Raw genomic sequence first — 17210 nt, 5'->3', positions numbered from 1 at the left:
GCTTGGTATCTGTTTTTTGATTTTTCACCCCATTTCCTTTGACAAAAACATGAAAGCAAAAACCAAACATTTGTAGAATTGATCTTCTGGAAGCTCTCTAAGATCCTGTGAGACCAAAATGCTGATGCGGCATTTTTGCAATAAATAGAAGATTATTTGTTTTGCAAAATACATTTAAAACCACTTCATAAGACGACATTAAAAACATAGAAGGGTAGACAGGTGGACAAAAGAGAGAGCTAAATGGATCAAAAAGTTGTTTTTATTGATTTGTGCTTGCTGTAAAGTGAGTTGAGTCGAGTCAGATGATACTTAAAGCTATATTTGAGAAAGACAATGAGACCAAAAAAGTCTGGAACAGATGATTTCATGAATGGTCCCACAAACTGGGAGAGCGGAGTGGAGTCTGGTGTGCCCCCACCCACCTACTGGTTCTCTTCCGAGCAGCGAGTGCCAGCTGAGACGCACGGCGTGGCTGGCAGTGCACACCGTGACTCAGGCTGCTCTCCATTTTAAAAATTAAAAGAAAAGGTGGGGGTCTGCTTTGGCAGATTTAAATGAGGGCCCCCAGGATGAAACATGCTGATCTCAGCACAGCGCCTACAATCTCAATCACAAAAGGGGGAAAGGAAGGAGGCTGGCGCGCTGATGTAATGGCCTCCCGCAGACGCCATCTTGTTGGCACAGGGGAGGGCTCGTCAGCAAAGAACTTTCTCTCTGCCAAAAACCTCAACTCACACCCTCCCAAACCCTTCCTGATTCATACTAGGGAACTTGAGTGACCCCCCCAGTCCTTTAATTTTAGCCTCAATTCTACTCAAATCTATAATTTGCAACCACTTCATCCATATCATAAATAAGATAATAAATGAAATCAATAATTATATGAAGATGAGATTGATGCAGTTTAGAGCTTTAATTTTTATTTGTATTTGCTATTTATAAAAAAAAATACTCATTTAATTGTAAACTATTGAAAGTAATAATGTAGGAGAAAACAAAACAATATTAAAAAATTATTTTTTGTACTCGTAGGTCTCATCCAGTTTAAAGGTCATCTTTTGGAGGGCTGATTCAAAGTATTGACTGGGAGTCCTGTGACACAGAAATAACTCGTGTGAATTATTAAAATGTAGAAAGACAGTATTGATTGCACAGTTATATGTTTCCAAATTTAAGTGGTATCATATAATTATATATGGCTTATTTACAGTGGTAACTTCTGAAAAAAAGTTTGAGAAACACTATAGTTATCAGTTAAATGTCGCGTTTAAGACTGAGCAATTGTTGGTTGAGCTCTAGCACCAACAGAAAATATGTTATTGTGTAAGATCATTTGAATTCTGTAAAAGAATTTCAACCCAGCGGCGTGGACAGCCAGAATTGTTTTTTTCATTGTTCAATAGTTTCCCCAAGTGCCGTCTTCTTCTGGTTTAGTGCTGCCGCCTAGCGCTGATTTGACGCGTTACTACTTCAATGGTGTGTGAAAAGTGTGAAAAGATTTCACACATTATTTATTCAAAATAGTAAAAAAAAAAAAATTGAATTGTCTAAGGTTCCTTTCATATAATTTTTTAAAAAGCACAAATGCTGTGTCGTCATTTTAGATCGGAGCTCGACTAGTTTTCCCTTTGACGTCACTGTGGTCAGGAAAACCAATCGAGCGAAGAAGGATCCGGCGGAGAAGTAGACTGGCGAAGCTAAACCGAAAATATGGTCAGTGGGAATCAAATGTCGCCCGGCAAAATGACACACACAACGTGTACACATTTAATAAGTCATTGGGTCGCTTTAACTTGTAGATTATCCTAAAATGAGCTTAGAATTGCTTACTTGCCAGTAGGTAACGTTAGCTAGCTAGCCAGCTAGCCAACTTTGGGTCCACTGTGAGTAAGCAAAACAGCTTGGCCGGCTGGAGCTAACGTTAGCTTCGCCAAAGCCTCCTCCACACGCTCAATGAAAATTTTATTTTTTGATAAAGATTGCATGAAAACATGTTTGAGTCCATAGAGACTGCGTTGTACTGGGCATTGTTTGACAAGATGACTTGTTTTAGCGGGTCGATGGTGAAAGGTTAGCATTGAGGCGTCCTTTCGGTTTTGATTTTAATTATCTAAATTTGACAACAAAACTTTGAAAAATGGAGACTAACATGCATTTTGTTTTACTCTTGGGCTGGTATATATTTTTTCCTCCTAGGGCCGCGTAAAATAGAGAAAAGCCCAATTTATTTTTTTCACTATATTCTGAAAATTAGGTGAGTCAAAACCGCAAGGTACTTATGTCGGTACCTTGGTGCATCTCGTGTTACGATTATAAATCATTTAACTTGTAACTTAACACCATCCTTATAGAAAAGTCTCGTGCTCGCGTCTGGAAGCAACAGTTTGGTTTAGTTGGGGGGACATGGCAATGCAAGACAATTATGTAAGACTCTGTGGCTTGTATATAATGTTTTATTGTCCGGTAGTGTCAATATGTATTGTTTTGTTTTTGCAGTTTCGCAATCAGTATGACAACGACGTGACCGTCTGGAGCCCTCAGGTGAGCTGTCTTTTTGTCTCTTTGTGTGTATTAGAAACATGCTATTCCGAATGTGTCACTCACGATGGTGCTGATATGTTCAGGGTCGCATTCATCAAATTGAGTATGCCATGGAGGCTGTGAAGCAAGGCTCTGCCACTGTAGGACTCAAATCCAAAACCCTGGCAGTCCTTGTAGCGCTAAAGGTACAATGACTCTTTTGACTTGCCCCCTTTTGTGACTATCAGTTGACAGCAGGCAACAAGTTATCAACGGCAATCGGTTACGCTCAATAGAAGACTCGATCGATTGTATGTGTCGTGTGTAGAGAGCTCAGTCAGAACTGGCGGCCCACCAGAAGAAGATTCTCCGCGTTGACAACCATATCGGCATCTCCATCGCTGGACTCACTGCAGATGCCAGGCTGCTATGGTAGGTTGCATGTTTCTTTCAAGAAGCACCAACAACAAAATCATACACGCACACATTAACTACTTTTCTTACTTGCAGTAACTTCATGCGTCAAGAGTGTTTGGACTCCACATTCGTCTTTGACCGCCCCCTGCCCACGTCGCGGCTCGTCCATCTTGTTGGCAGCAGTATCCTCACGAAAAGTATGATTCAGTGTTCAATTCCTGCACAGCCCAAATGAGTAGGAGGGTGGGGGTTCACTGTGATTGCTGAGTGGTTTCACAAAAGAGCCTTGACACAAGCTCAGAAACTCAAATCCCAACACAGCGATACGGAAGGAGACCTTACGGCGTTGGACTGCTAATCGCCGGCTACGACGTAAATCCACTCGCATGTTTTGTCCCAAAGACTCGTGCTTATGTTGAACACAAATGTGTTTGTTTATTTGCATATATCAGGACATGGGCCCCCACATCTTCCAGACGTGCCCGTCGGCCAACTACTTTGACTGCAAGGCCATGTCCATAGGCGCTCGCTCGCAGTCGGCCCGCACTTACCTGGAGAGATGCATGGACAAGTTTGCAGACTGTGAGCTTCACCTCAGATAACACAATAGTGCAAATTAGCTTCTTAGGAGGCCGCCTAATCACATTACCACCATGGCTCTTAGTACAATGAACCCCTGTTCATTGTGGGGCATACTTACCAGATATATATATATATTTTTTTTTATCATGAATGGCATGCTATGTGTTGGCATATCAACTCTTAGCATGTGAGCATTTGAACTTGTATTTAATGTTCAGGTAATCTGAATGAGCTGGTCCAGCATGGGCTGAGAGCCCTCAGAGAAACCCTCCCCTCTGAGCAGGACCTCACTACCAAGGTACGTACACACTGCCCCCTACTGATTCTCTATCACATTACCTTTTTTTTACCTCGCGTTTTAATATCATGGAATCCTTCTATTTTTATGAATCCGTTTTCAGAATGTTTCCATCGGCATTGTGGGTAAGGACATGGAGTTTATCATCTACGACGATGACGACGTGGCCCCCTTCCTGGAGGGTCTGGAGGAGAGGCCGCAGAGGAAGGTCGTGATGTTGATTTCATGCCAGTGCACACATTATTTCATCTACTACAGATCCGTGAAGTCATTTCATTTTGCGTTGGTTTTGTTTTAACTTTTGATGGTGTTTTTTGTCTTGGGGTTTTTGCTCGGTCAAAAATTGGTTAGCGTTAGCGTGTGATATTCTAGCCTTTCAGCCTTTAGTAACATAAGGAAAGCCTTAGTGGTTTGATAAATGTTTTTGATGTGTCAGGTGGCTGCGCCCGCAGATGATGACGCCGACGCCAGTGCCGACGCCGCCGGTGCCGTTGCCGCGCCCGAGGAGCCCATGGAACACTGAGGCCAACGCTGAGCCAGTTCCTGTTTGTGAGGCGTAATGTTAGAGATGTGCCACCTGCCTAAAAACGTCGACCCCTACATATTCTGCCAGGATAGGTCAGTGAGAGCTTTTGTACGGGTAGGATGAACCCTGTATTCCAAAAATAAACGGCCCTTTTTTGAAGTCACTTGTTCCCAGCACATTTGTCACATATTACAAAAAGATTTAGCATTAGCTCCTAGGTTGTAGTATCCTCGTTCCCACTAATAAATTCAAAATGAAACTTAAAATGTGGAGTTTAAATAGGGAATATTTATTGAAAGCTTGCACGCATTTTGAAAAAAGGTTGAATACTTGGTGCAGTTTTTTGAAGCGCTCCCCTTAAAAGTGAAAGAATCTCATAGTGGCCCAGAGATTCTTGGATTTTTCTGGACGCCGCCCTCTGAGAAAAAATTGGACACCACTTTGCATTTGCTATCAAGCAAAGTCCAAGGTTGTGAAATCCATGCAGAATTTTGGGCACATGCCTGTTAAGTTTCTCCTCAAGCAAAACATCGTCCAAGTGAGAAGTCACTGAGACTCCTTGCTTGTTTTTTTGTTCCGCCGTCTAACGGGACCGCCGCCGGGCAAGGCGCTCGATTCCAGGCGGTCCATTTTCTCTCGCTCCATGACAGACGTCATCTTCAAGGTGAGTTCGAGCTCCTTCAGCACGCCCGCCAACTCTTCCTCAGGCACGCCCAGCTGGATCTCCTCTTCGTACTCACGTTCCCTCTGCTGCTCCTCACTCAGGTACACCTCCTCCAGCTCTGTGTCCAGGTCCTCCTCACCTCCCGAACCGGCACCCGGTTCATTATCGGCTTGGTGTGTGCCTGTAAAGCTCACGGAATGGTTCTCTCCCCGGTCACTGCTGTCATCTTCCCCGGCTTGTGTCTGTGCTCCACAAGGAGAATGCTGACAGCAGCAGCGAGGATGCTCCCGCAAGTCTTGAGGATCCCTGTCGTCAGCTGAGATGCAACACAACATATGGTAAGATTCATCATATAGTTGTACAGCTGTTCCTAATATTTTGATATGCTTGAGTGGTCTTGGACAGACATGAAGTCTAATCACTTCGCTGAAGTCTTGTACCTTCTTTCCAGGGTCCCTGGTGGTTGTTGTTGGGCATTGCCACGCCCTCCACCAGGTGCCCCTCCTGCATCACGCGAGTTATTTCTGTCAGCTGCTGCAGGAGACTCTCCTGGTCCACATTCACTCCCTTACTGGCACTACAACATAGATACAAAAATGTTTACTGTCTATCTCTGGCATGTCAGCACTGGCTTTCTATTCACAAGCACCTGTCAGAGCTTTGGTGCACGTTGGAAACTATATTTTCCATCACCATCTCCGTCTCCCTCAGCTTTTCCTGCAGCTGAACCAGCTCAAAGTCGGCTAAAGGGGAAATGACATGTTTGAGCTGTTTAATAATATGATTGATAATGTGGATGCTAGTTAGTGGGTATCATAACTCACTGATCTTCCTTTTGGTGTTCTCTGAGCGTACCGAGGAGAATCTGCCCAATGGAGGCTGACTGCTCCCCTTGGATGTGATCTGACCACACATGCAAACACATATCAGCGCCTCAAATAACTTCATATATGTTTTTTCTTTAAATTCAAAAAAATCACTGTTCACATGATGGCTTTTTAACACACTGACTGTGTCAGTCTGGAAAAAGAGTGCATGCATTGTAAAATAAGAGACCTTGAAGAGGATGTAGAGGATGTAGAGTAAAATCCCAAATCCATAGACAGGAATGATTTGTCCCGCTAGGTTGGATTTGGCCGCCGTTCCTAGCCCGCCTCCTGCTCCTGCACCTTTGGCCCGGGTGGTGCTGCTCTCTGCCTTATGGGTCCTGGACGAGGTGCCTGAACCCGCTGCCACCCTTTGGCCTCGTCCGTCCGAGACCATGTGACGGTGCACCATAGGTGGGAACTGACCTCCTACACGTGTAAGACCATTTGTTTATTATACACAGTCAAATTAACTTCAAAAATATAATTCTGGAATGTTTATTATATAAGTGACTGCAAAATCATTGTTTTCCCTCATTTTCTATGAAATGCTGACAAAATAAGTCCCAAATTCAAACTACTGTACATACATTGTTAATGAGACTTTTAATTTTAAACGAACATGTTACAATAAAAGACAAGGACGGGTAACATCCTTACAGCCCCAAAAATGAAAGAGCCCCATGAAAACACAAAAATGTAATTTACAAATACGTCGTAAGGTCAATAAAGCACTTAGGGGTGCTCCTGAAACGTTTGGCGCCCCCCTCCTCCTCAGGGAGGAGAGTGTAACTACAAGGAGATTGAACCATCGCTACTTATAACCTTTGTTAAAAATAAATAAATAAATGGACAGCTATTTGGACACACACGTCGACATTTTAGCCGGGATAAAAAGTCCCATGAGCGACGCACCTTCGCTACCGCTAGCGTCCTTCCTCCCGCGAGACAACAGCATCCTGGGAAGCAGCAGGGCCACGCAAAGCACGAGGCAGGTGGCAAGCGTCACTTTCTGGAAGGTAGACATCGCCATGACGAACACAACCACGAAGTAGAACGTGAAGAAGGGATTGCGGCGGTTCTTTCCCTTTCTTGTTGTGGTCACTGGTTCGATTGGATTTCCTATTGCAACCGGAAGTGAGCTATTTCTTGCAATGTCTAACTCTTGCCGCTAGATGACGCCAAAGTGCCGCCTCAGAAGCCTAACGACAATTCCGCTCAGCTTCCAAAGCCCTCACTGGTCAATAATAAAAGTAATTGTAACAGAACAGTAGTAATAATATAATCATTTTATTTCTTTTTTTTGGGGGGAGGGGGGTGAAATTCGAAAATAATGAAATATAAAGATGGCAGATTCAAAATACTATCCAAGTTATCTTTTTTAATTTTTATGGCTTCATTTTACGTTATTATTTTGAAGATTAAATTAAATAAGTTTGAATGCAATATTGTTCATTTATTTTACTTTATTTTATCTAAAACTTAAAACAGATTCAGTTGTCAACTTGGTCCATAGTTGTTTTTTTTAATGACGTTACATTTCAAGAATTATTATTCCTTTATTTTGCTTTAAGGAAATTTTCAGTTGTTAATTTAGTACACAAGTCTTTAATACATCATTCTTATTATTAGCTAAACTATGTTGATGGCATTCATTGAGTTGAGATAAAAAACAACCAAATAAACACAGTTGAAAGCATCTTTGGTGGCAAGAGGAAAACGCTGAATGTCCTCAGTGTTTGTTTTGTTGCTCTTTGTGTGTGAGTTCAACATTAAATAAAGTTTTATTTTTAAAAAAAACACACAAAGAGGAGGACTTGATAACTTGTCCACGCAGCACTCTTGTAGCTCGAGAGCCATTCTTTAAGTGCTTGCTCCTTTAGTTTGTTTTTAGTTTGCGTCCATGCGTTGACATCATCATCGCTTCGGACATGTTTCACTCCCAAAAAGTTCAAAAACGAGCTGGAGAATGTCCAAAATGCTTTTCATTCATCCTCTTCACCTGAAATAAGCAACAGAAATGTGACCAGTTCAGAGCATGATGGAATAGAACGTTTTAGTTACCTGTCACTGCGACAATCTCTCTGCCTCTCCATTAAGATGCGCGCCCTCGTAGTCCAGTTGGCACAGGATCATGTTGTTCTTCAGGAAAAAGCGGTCGCCCACACAAAACCTGCATATGGGCATTTATTGATGATGAAATCAAGTTTATTGCAACCAGCTTCTGTTAAACTCCAGAAGCTGTGTCCCTGCTGATGCACACATCTTACACAGCACAGTCAATGTTGACAACTTTTGAAACCGCTCTATTAGTGATAGCAATTTTAATTCACTGAAAAATACGGATGAGTTGTACATGATTAAAACATAATAACCTTCTCCCCTCAGCAAAATGCAGAATACTATCCCCGAGCACCACTCCACAAATCTATGCTAGCATAGCAATGCTAATCAGTGGATTAATCATAAATGACATACAAGATCCAGATCCCAATTAGAATTCCCATAACTGTGCTTTGCCACGCTAATGGCTAACCAGCATGCTAATGTTACCTCTGGTGGCAGAGCTGGCAGGCGAAGCAATCCAAGTGGTAAACATTGTCGCGCGCCCTCATCACCATTTCGAAGGCGGGGATCAGCTTAGTGCAGGCGGCGCATTTCCCCGTCACGCCAAAGAGCCTGAACAGGAAAAACACCTTGAAGTTAGTCACATACTCGGTACCAGGCCTGGTCTGGCCATCTGTCATACTATTCTTCCTCATCAAGAAAAAAAAATCCCTTTTTAATGTGGACCTATTAAACTCTAAACCATAACTTGTTTATCTAACAAACTTTGAATTGCCATGGAGGACAGAAGTAGGTCATCATTATCAAATAGTACAGTTTGAAATTCTATTGTGGTGACTCATTAGTGGCGTCACCGCTGCTGCTTTTACACATGAAGATAAACACATATGAACCCCACATGTGATGATAATCCTCCATTTTGATGAGTCCCAGCAAGCGGCAGAAGGTCAACAAGCGAACGAACGAGTGAGCGTCCATTCTAGGGAACAAAAAAAGAGCGGCGCCGACTGCCGTGTTCTCATCTAACGAGCATCAGGCACCTGGTGGGCTCTGTTCCCTCTGCCCCCTTTTTAACGAGGCTATGCGGCTCAATGCTAATTCTCCGCTAATGGCCCAATTAAAAGAAATCACATGGTTCTAATCCCGCTCTTCAAAGGGCTCCGGGCCGGGCCCATGACGAGAAAAGCAGGAGGCGACGGAGCCAATTTAACCGTCAAAAGGGGCTTTTTGCTGGGCTAAGTGCGGCGTGCGGCTAATGAGCGACTTAGCGGCCAGCAAATCCAGATGGAGTGCGCGCCAGGCCCGACAGCACATGAGCTCGGCGAATCAGGAGGTGTGCAGCTGACCGCTGAGCTCGTTATTTCCCCAAAGAAGTCTCAGCGGAGTCGTCCGGGAAACAACCACCGTATCATAATAGATAGCGCTACACTTGCGATGATGATTAGCGATGGTTTTATGCCTCTCAAAGGAAGGTGTTGGTGGTCTTGGGACGTGCCGGGGATTTAAGAACTATTTTGTAGGTTCTGAAACAAGAAGGACATTTATGTTGTTGTTTTGGGCAGAACTATCTGCTGATACTTGGTTCATCTTCGTCATAAAGTATCTGGATGCTAGCATTGGGGTTTTCCTTAATCCATTTTCAAAACATGCTTGTTGGTTTCATTTAGGACTGCTAAATTGTCCGTTGGTTAGAATTAAGGTTAGGGATCCCCTAGACCCCCCCAGTCCATTGCTTGTCTGTGCCTGGACATGGTACCTAAGGTAGTCCCGGCGACAGAGGATGAGGTTGGCTCGAGTGTAGAGGGTGGAGCCCACTCGGCCCAGGCGGCAGTCGCAGCAGGCGCACTTGAGACAGTCTTCGTGCCAATAGCAGTCCAGCGCCTGGAGCATGAAGCGGTCCCTGATTCTCCCGTTGCAGCCAGCACAGCCTCGAGCCTTCTCTCTGGACTGGAGGGACACCAGGGACACGCCTAGGCAACAGGAGAGACGAGAGACTTGGGTTCACTGCAGGGAAAGTTTTGCTCCAGTGAGCAGATTGTTTTAGGTGGAGCTAGACACGTTGCTCTTCATTGATTGGTTGACACAGAATGGCTCTCGTCCACTTTGTACCTTAATGGCAGATCAGTATTTCCCAAGTTTCAATATATTTCATTTGTGCTTGGGTGATTAGTAGGGGTGTAACGATTCATCGATACACATCGATTAATCGATATAATGCTCTCCGATTTGTTGGCATCGATGCTAAACGTAAACATCGATCTATATCGCCCGTTTTTGACCTCGGACATTAGACACGACTTTATTTTGAAATCCAGTTCATTGTTGCTTGCTTCCTCTTTCCGGGAGCAGTGCGCGGCGTGTTGAGTTGTGAGCAGAGCAGGCAGGTGAAAGGGGAGGCGACAACTACGCGGCTCCTGGGCTGGTGCTATGGCTAGTGTCCAAGAAGACGAGGAAATTCGCTCCCCTTTGGGCTTCAAGTCATTCGTTTGGAAGCACTTTGTAATTTCCTAAATAAAGAGTTTGCAGTACCTTGTTGATTTTGCGTATGAATTGTTATAAATCAGGATATTGTTCTATATCGATCGTAGAGCACTATATCGTGATGTATCGTGAATGAATCACAGCAGGCTTTAAGATATCGGCGAATATCGTATCGTGTTCTTTGTATCGATATGATATCGTATCGTTACAAAACCCGCGATTTACACCCCTAGTTTGTAACCCTAACCTTGATTTAAAACCCTAGTCGGAAACCCTAACCCTAGCTTGAAACCCTAATTAGCAATGGCAAAACTCCTTGGAAACCCTGGTCGGAAACCCTAACCCTAGTTTTGAAAGCCTAGTTAGAAACCCTAATCTTAGAAACCCTAAAAGTAGTTTGAAACCCTCGCTGGAAACCCTAACAGCTTTAAAACCTAGTTTGTAACCCTAAGCTTGGTTTAAAACCCTAGTCGGAAACCCTACCCTTTGTTTGAAACTTTAATTAGCGATGGCAAAACTCCTTGGAAACCCTGGTCGGAAACCCTAACCCTAGTTTTGAAAGCCTAGTTAGAAACCCTGATCTTAGAAACCATAAAAGTAGTTTGAAACCCTCGTTGGAAACCCTAACCCTAGCATTAAAACCTAGTTTGTAACCCTAACCTTTGTTTAAAACCCTAGTCGGAAACCCTAACCCTAGTTTGAAACCCTAAATAGCAATGGCAAAACTCCTTGGAAACCCTGGTCGGAAACCCTAACCCTCGTTTTGAAAGCCTAGTTAGAAATCCTAATCTTAGAAACCCTAAAAGTAGTTTGAAACCCTCGTTGGAAACCCTAACCCTAGCTTTAAAACCTAGTTTGAAACCCTAACCTTGGTTTAAAACCCTAGTCGGAAACCCTGAGCCTAGTTTGAAACCCTAATTAGCGATGGCAAAACTCCTTGGAAACCCTAGTCGGAAACCCTAACCCTAGTTTTGAAAGCCTAGTAAACCCTAACCCTAACCCTAACTCTAGTTTTGAAAGCCTAGTTAGTAACCCTAACCCAAACTCAAAATACCTAACCCTAACCCTAGTTTTGAAAGCCTAGTTAGAAACCCTAACCCCAACCCTAATCCTAACCCTAACCCTAACTTTGGAAACCCTAGTCGAAAACCCTAACCCTAGTTTTGAAAGCCTAGTTAGAAACCCCAATCTTAGAAACCCTAAAAGTAGTTTGAAACCCTCGTTGGAAACCCTAACCCTAGCTTTAAAACCTAGTTTGAAACCCTAACCTTGGTTTAAAACCCTAGTCGGAAACCCTGAGCCTAGTTTGAAACCCTAATTAGCGATGGCAAAACTCCTTGGAAACCCTAGTCGGAAACCCTAACCCTAGTTTTGAAAGCCTAGTAAACCCTAACCCTAACCCTAATTCTAGTTTTGAAAGCCTAGTTAGTAACCCTAACCCTAACTCTAACCCTAACCCTAGTTTTGAAAGCCTAGTTAGAAACCCTAACCCCAACCCTAATCCTAACCCTAACCCTAATTTTGGAAACCCTAGTCGAAAACCCTAACCCTAGTTTTGAAAGCCTAGTTAGAAACCCCAATCTTAGAAACCCTAAAAGTAGTTTGAAACCCTCGCTGGAAACCCTAACCCTAGCTTTAAAACCTAGTTTGAAACCCTAACCTTGGTTTAAAACCCTAGTCGGAAACCCTGAGCCTAGTTTGAAACCCTAATTAGCGATGGCAAAACTCCTTGGAAACCCTAGTCGGAAACCCTAACCCTAGTTTTGAAAGCCTAGTAAACCCTAACCCTAACCCTAACTCTAGTTTTGAAAGCCTAGTTAGTAACCCTAACCCTAACTCTAACCCTAACCCTAGTTTTGAAAGCCTAGTTAGAAACCCTAACCCCAACCCTAATCCTAACCCTAACCCTAACTTTGGAAACCCTAGTCGAAAACCCTAACCCTAGTTTTGAAAGCCTAGTTAGAAACCCCAATCTTAGAAACCCTAAAAGTAGTTTGAAACCCTCGTTGGAAACCCTAACCCTAGCTTTAAAACCTAGTTTGAAACCCTAACTTTGGTTTAAAACCCTAGTCGGAAACCCTGAGCCTAGTTTGAAACCCTAATTAGCGATGGCAAAACTCCTTGGAAACCCTAGTCGGAAACCCTAACCCTAGTTTTGAAAGCCTAGTTAGAAACCCTAACCCTAACTCTAGTTTTGAAAGCCTAGTTAGTAACCCTAACCCTAACCTTAACTCTAACCCTAACTCTAAGTCTAACCCTAACCCTAGTTTTGAAAGCCTAGTTAGAAACCCTAACCCCAACCCTAATCCTAACCCTAACTTTGGAAACCCTAGTCGAAAACCCTAACCCTAGTTTTGAAAGCCTAGTTAGAAACCCTAATCTTAGAAACCCTAAAAGTAGTTTGAAAGCCTTGTTGGAAACCTTAAGCCTAGCTTTAAAACCTAGTTTGTAACCCTAACCTTGGTTTAAAACCCTAGTCGGAAACCCTAACCCTAGCATTAAAACCTAGTTTGTAACCCTAACCTTTGTTTAAAACCCTAGTCGGAAACCCTAACCCTAGTTTGAAACCCTAAATAGCAATGGCAAAACTCCTTGGAAACCCTGGTCGGAAACCCTAACCCTCGTTTTGAAAGCCTAGTTAGAAATCCTAATCTTAGAAACCCTAAAAGTAGTTTGAAACCCTCGTTGGAAACCCTAACCCTAGCTTTAAAACCTAGTTTGAAACCCTAACCTTGGTTTAAAACCCTAGTCGGAAACCCTGAGCCTAGTTTGAAACCCTAATTAGCGATGGCAAAACTCCTTGGAAACCCTAGTCGGAAACCCTAACCCTAGTTTTGAAAGCCTAGTAAACCCTAACCCTAACCCTAACTCTAGTTTTGAAAGCCTAGTTAGTAACCCTAACCCAAACTCAAAATACCTAACCCTAACCCTAGTTTTGAAAGCCTAGTTAGAAACCCTAACCCCAACCCTAATCCTAACCCTAACCCTAACTTTGGAAACCCTAGTCGAAAACCCTAACCCTAGTTTTGAAAGCCTAGTTAGAAACCCCAATCTTAGAAACCCTAAAAGTAGTTTGAAACCCTCGTTGGAAACCCTAACCCTAGCTTTAAAACCTAGTTTGAAACCCTAACCTTGGTTTAAAACCCTAGTCGGAAACCCTGAGCCTAGTTTGAAACCCTAATTAGCGATGGCAAAACTCCTTGGAAACCCTAGTCGGAAACCCTAACCCTAGTTTTGAAAGCCTAGTAAACCCTAACCCTAACCCTAATTCTAGTTTTGAAAGCCTAGTTAGTAACCCTAACTCTAACCCTAACCCTAGTTTTGAAAGCCTAGTTAGAAACCCTAACCCCAACCCTAATCCTAACCCTAACCCTAACTTTGGAAACCCTAGTCGAAAACCCTAACCCTAGTTTTGAAAGCCTAGTTAGAAACCCCAATCTTAGAAACCCTAAAAGTAGTTTGAAACCCTCGCTGGAAACCCTAACCCTAGCTTTAAAACCTAGTTTGAAACCCTAACCTTGGTTTAAAACCCTAGTCGGAAACCCTGAGCCTAGTTTGAAACCCTAATTAGCGATGGCAAAACTCCTTGGAAACCCTAGTCGGAAACCCTAACCCTAGTTTTGAAAGCCTAGTAAACCCTAACCCTAACCCTAACTCTAGTTTTGAAAGCCTAGTTAGTAACCCTAACCCTAACTCTAACCCTAACCCTAACCCTAGTTTTGAAAGCCTAGTTAGAAACCCTAACCCCAACCCTAATCCTAACCCTAACCCTAACTTTGGAAACCCTAGTCGAAAACCCTAACCCTAGTTTTGAAAGCCTAGTTAGAAACCCCAATCTTAGAAACCCTAAAAGTAGTTTGAAACCCTCGTTGGAAACCCTAACCCTAGCTTTAAAACCTAGTTTGAAACCCTAACTTTGGTTTAAAACCCTAGTCGGAAACCCTGAGCCTAGTTTGAAACCCTAATTAGCGATGGCAAAACTCCTTGGAAACCCTAGTCGGAAACCCTAACCCTAGTTTTGAAAGCCTAGTAAACCCTAACCCTAACCCTAACTCTAGTTTTGAAAGCCTAGTTAGTAACCCTAACCCTAACTCTAACCCTAACCCTAACCCTAACCCTAGTTTTGAAAGCCTAGTTAGAAACCCTAACCCCAACCCTAACCCTAGTTTTGAAAGCCTAGTTAGAAACCCTAACCCCAACCCTAATCCTAACCCTAACCCTAACTTTGGAAACCCTAGTCGAAAACCCTAAAAGTAGTTTGAAACCCTCGTTGGAAACCCTAACCCTAGCTTTAAAACCTAGTTTGAAACGCTAACTTTGGTTTAAAACCCTAGTCGGAAACCCTGAGCCTAGTTTGAAACCCTAATTAGCGATGGCAAAACTCCTTGGAAACCCTAGTCGGAAACCCTAACCCTAGTTTTGAAAGCCTAGTAAACCCTAACCCTAACCCTAACTCTAGTTTTGAAAGCCTAGTTAGTAACCCTAACCCTAACCCTAACTCTAACCCTAACCCTAACCCTAACCCTAGTTTTGAAAGCCTAGTTAGAAACCCTAACCCCAACCCTAATCCTAACCCTAACCCTAACCCTAACTTTGGAAACCCTAGTCGAAAACCCTAACCCTAGTTTTGAAAGCCTAGTTAGAAACCCCAATCTTAGAAACCCTAAAAGTAGTTTGAAACCCTCGTTGGAAACCCTAACCCTAGCTTTAAAACCTAGTTTGAAACCCTAACTTTGGTTTAAAACCCTAGTCGGAAACCCTGAGCCTAGTTTGAAACCCTAATTAGCGATGGCAAAACTCCTTGGAAACCCTAGTCGGAAACCCTAACCCTAGTTTTGAAAGCCTAGTTAGAAACCCTAACCCTAACTCTAGTTTTGAAAGCCTAGTTAGTAACCCTAACTCTAACCCTAACCTTAACTCTAACCCTAACTCTAAATCTAACCCTAACCCTAGTTTTGAAAGCCTAGTTAGAAACCCTAACCCCAACCCTAATCCTAACCCTAACTTTGGAAACCCTAGTCGAAAACCCTAACCCTAGTTTTGAAAGCCTAGTTAGAAACCCTAATCTTAGAAACCCTAAAAGTAGTTTGAAAGCCTCGTTGGAAACCTTAAGCCTAGCTTTAAAACCTAGTTTGTAACCCTAACCTTGGTTTAAAACCCTAGTCGGAAACCCTAACCCTAGTTTGAAACCCTAATTAGCAATGGCAAAACTCCTTGGAAACCCTGGTCGGAAACCCTAACCCTAGTTTTGAAAGCCTAGTTAGAAATCCTATTCTTAGAAACCCTAAAAGTAGTTTGAAACTAGGGGTGTAACGATTCATCGATACACATCGATTAATCGATATAATGCTCTACGATTTGTTGGCATCGATGCTACGTAAACATCGATCTATATCGCCCGTTTTTGACCTCGGACATTAGCCGCGACTTTATTTTGAAATCCAGTTCATTGTTGCTTGCTTCCTCTTTCCGGGAGCAGTGCGCGGCGTGTTGTGTTGTGAGCAGAGCAGGCACGTGAAAGGGGAGCCGACAACTACGCGGCTCCTGGGCTGGTGCTATGGCTGGTGTCTGTCCAAGAAGACGAGGAAATTCGCTCCCCTTTGGGCTTCAAGTCATTCGTTTGGAAGCACTTTGTAATTTCCTAAATAAAGAGTTTGCAGTACCTTGTTGATTTTGCGTATGAATTGTTATAAATCAGGATATTGTTCTATATCGATCGTAGAGCTCTATATCGTGATGTATCGTGAATGAATCACAGCAGGCTTTATGATATCGGCAAATATCATATCGTGGCTCTTTGTATTGATATGATATCGTATCGTTACAAAACCCGCGATTTACACCCCTAGTGATTAGCATCACAAAAAAGCCAAAGAAATCCTTTTCGAAACTGACTCTTTGCAGAGGTCTTGCAAGACATCGTGCCTTGTGACACTGTTTTGAATTTTGTGGAAATACATTTCCATGAGGCAACTCTAATCATAGATTTTATTTCATTCCTGATTTAAAATAAATATAAAGTGATCTTTTATTGGAATTATTAACATTGTTATTTCTGGGGTCGTTATTGGAGAAGACAGACTTTTGTCTTCCAGACATTACAGGGAGAAATATTACAGACATAACTCACGCAAATATGTCTAAGGTATTCATTTATTCATTCATGAATAGAGTCAACTTCCCTGCAACTAATACAGTGGCGACCGCACTCGACTTTCACAAAATGAGCACAAAGAGATAATCACTCACTGTCCTCCTTGTCCAGCAACATCCTTCTCTCCAAGCACCGCACCGTCTCCACTCTTGTGTCCCGGGAAGCAATCGATCCTCCAAAAAAAAAACTTTGTCAAGCGTGAAAGTAGCTTCAGTCTGAGGCAAAGCGGCACACGCCGTTTGTTTTTTTACGGGGCAGACCACCAGTTCCCCTTCAGCTCCCCTCCAGCCTCCTCCTCCTCCTCCAAATGTTGCGTCCTCCAAATGTTGCATCTTATCTGAGCTGATGTCAGTGCTCAAGCATTCCTCCTTCATGTGCGGAGGTTGCCGCTTTGTGCAATGCATCCATCCTCCACCCCCTCTAGAACTTTACCCCTCTCTCTCTCTCTCCCCTTCTCTCGCTCTCTCACTCTAATTATATGAAGTCATTATGCTCAGCTCTGATAGTAACCCCCGCCACCCCCTCCCTGAATCAATTATTCAATACGCAGTCACACACCAGGACTGCCGCGGCCTGAGGTGCTTTAGAATGAGCTTATTCAACTCCAAGGACAGCAATTATCTCCGGGGCGC

The 17210-nt window shown here is 43.2% G+C and overlaps 3 protein-coding genes across 3 annotated transcripts; 1 reads left to right on the top strand and 2 right to left on the bottom strand.

Annotated features, from left to right (window-relative positions):
* The first annotated feature begins 1616 nt into the window (after positions 1 to 1616).
* Positions 1617 to 4509, top strand: psma1 (proteasome 20S subunit alpha 1). Its single transcript, XM_037254764.1, has 10 exons — positions 1617 to 1716; positions 2500 to 2544; positions 2628 to 2729; positions 2852 to 2955; positions 3034 to 3122; positions 3242 to 3312; positions 3393 to 3522; positions 3741 to 3820; positions 3924 to 4028; positions 4257 to 4509. Exons 1-10 carry the CDS (start codon positions 1714 to 1716, stop codon positions 4341 to 4343), a joined length of 816 nt encoding a protein of 271 aa, XP_037110659.1. The 5' UTR covers positions 1617 to 1713; the 3' UTR covers positions 4344 to 4509.
* Positions 4510 to 4614: 105 nt separating this feature from the next.
* ric3b (RIC3 acetylcholine receptor chaperone b) lies at positions 4615 to 7025 on the bottom strand. Its single transcript, XM_037254762.1, has 6 exons — positions 6792 to 7025; positions 6067 to 6305; positions 5835 to 5913; positions 5660 to 5753; positions 5451 to 5587; positions 4615 to 5326 (listed from the first exon to the last, which is right to left on the bottom strand). Exons 1-6 carry the CDS (start codon positions 6907 to 6909, stop codon positions 4893 to 4895), a joined length of 1101 nt encoding a protein of 366 aa, XP_037110657.1. The 5' UTR covers positions 6910 to 7025; the 3' UTR covers positions 4615 to 4892.
* Positions 7026 to 7376: 351 nt separating this feature from the next.
* Positions 7377 to 16997, bottom strand: LOC119124622 (rhombotin-1-like). The gene is made up of 5 exons (XM_037254766.1): positions 16674 to 16997; positions 9700 to 9913; positions 8430 to 8555; positions 7941 to 8049; positions 7377 to 7878 (listed from the first exon to the last, which is right to left on the bottom strand). Exons 1-4 carry the CDS (start codon positions 16693 to 16695, stop codon positions 7944 to 7946), a joined length of 468 nt encoding a protein of 155 aa, XP_037110661.1. The 5' UTR covers positions 16696 to 16997; the 3' UTR covers positions 7377 to 7878; positions 7941 to 7943.
* Positions 16998 to 17210: the final 213 nt, after the last annotated feature.

The sequence above is a fragment of the Syngnathus acus genome, chromosome 6, assembly GCF_901709675.1.
Source record: "Syngnathus acus chromosome 6, fSynAcu1.2, whole genome shotgun sequence".
Taxonomy (NCBI): Eukaryota; Metazoa; Chordata; class Actinopteri; order Syngnathiformes; family Syngnathidae; genus Syngnathus; species Syngnathus acus.
Note: the sequence above shows the minus strand (reverse complement) of the source record. Positions and strands in the feature narration are given on the sequence as shown.

What these genes read in the sequence shown, in the direction of transcription:
- ric3b (XM_037254762.1), bottom strand. Translation starts at nt 6,909, where the DNA reads ATGGCGATGTCTACCTTCCAGAAAGTGACGCTTGCCACCTGCCTCGTG. An exon ending in TCCTCTACATCCTCTTCAAG is followed by an intron (nt 5,914 to 6,066) that starts GTCTCTTATTTT and finishes ATGTGTGGTCAG; the next exon opens with ATCACATCCAAGGGGAGCAG. An exon ending in GTGCACCAAAGCTCTGACAG is followed by an intron (nt 5,588 to 5,659) that starts GTGCTTGTGAAT and finishes TCTATGTTGTAG; the next exon opens with TGCCAGTAAGGGAGTGAATG.
- LOC119124622 (XM_037254766.1), bottom strand. Translation starts at nt 16,695, where the DNA reads ATGTTGCTGGACAAGGAGGACA. An exon ending in TGTCGCCGGGACTACCTTAG is followed by an intron (nt 8,556 to 9,699) that starts GTACCATGTCCA and finishes TTTCCTGTTCAG; the next exon opens with GCTCTTTGGCGTGACGGGGA. An exon ending in TGCCAGCTCTGCCACCAGAG is followed by an intron (nt 8,050 to 8,429) that starts GTAACATTAGCA and finishes GCCCATATGCAG; the next exon opens with GTTTTGTGTGGGCGACCGCT.
- psma1 (XM_037254764.1), top strand. An exon ending in TGCTAATCGCCGGCTACGAC is followed by an intron (nt 3,313 to 3,392) that starts GTAAATCCACTC and finishes TGCATATATCAG; the next exon opens with GACATGGGCCCCCACATCTT. An exon ending in AGGAGAGGCCGCAGAGGAAG is followed by an intron (nt 4,029 to 4,256) that starts GTCGTGATGTTG and finishes TTGATGTGTCAG; the next exon opens with GTGGCTGCGCCCGCAGATGA.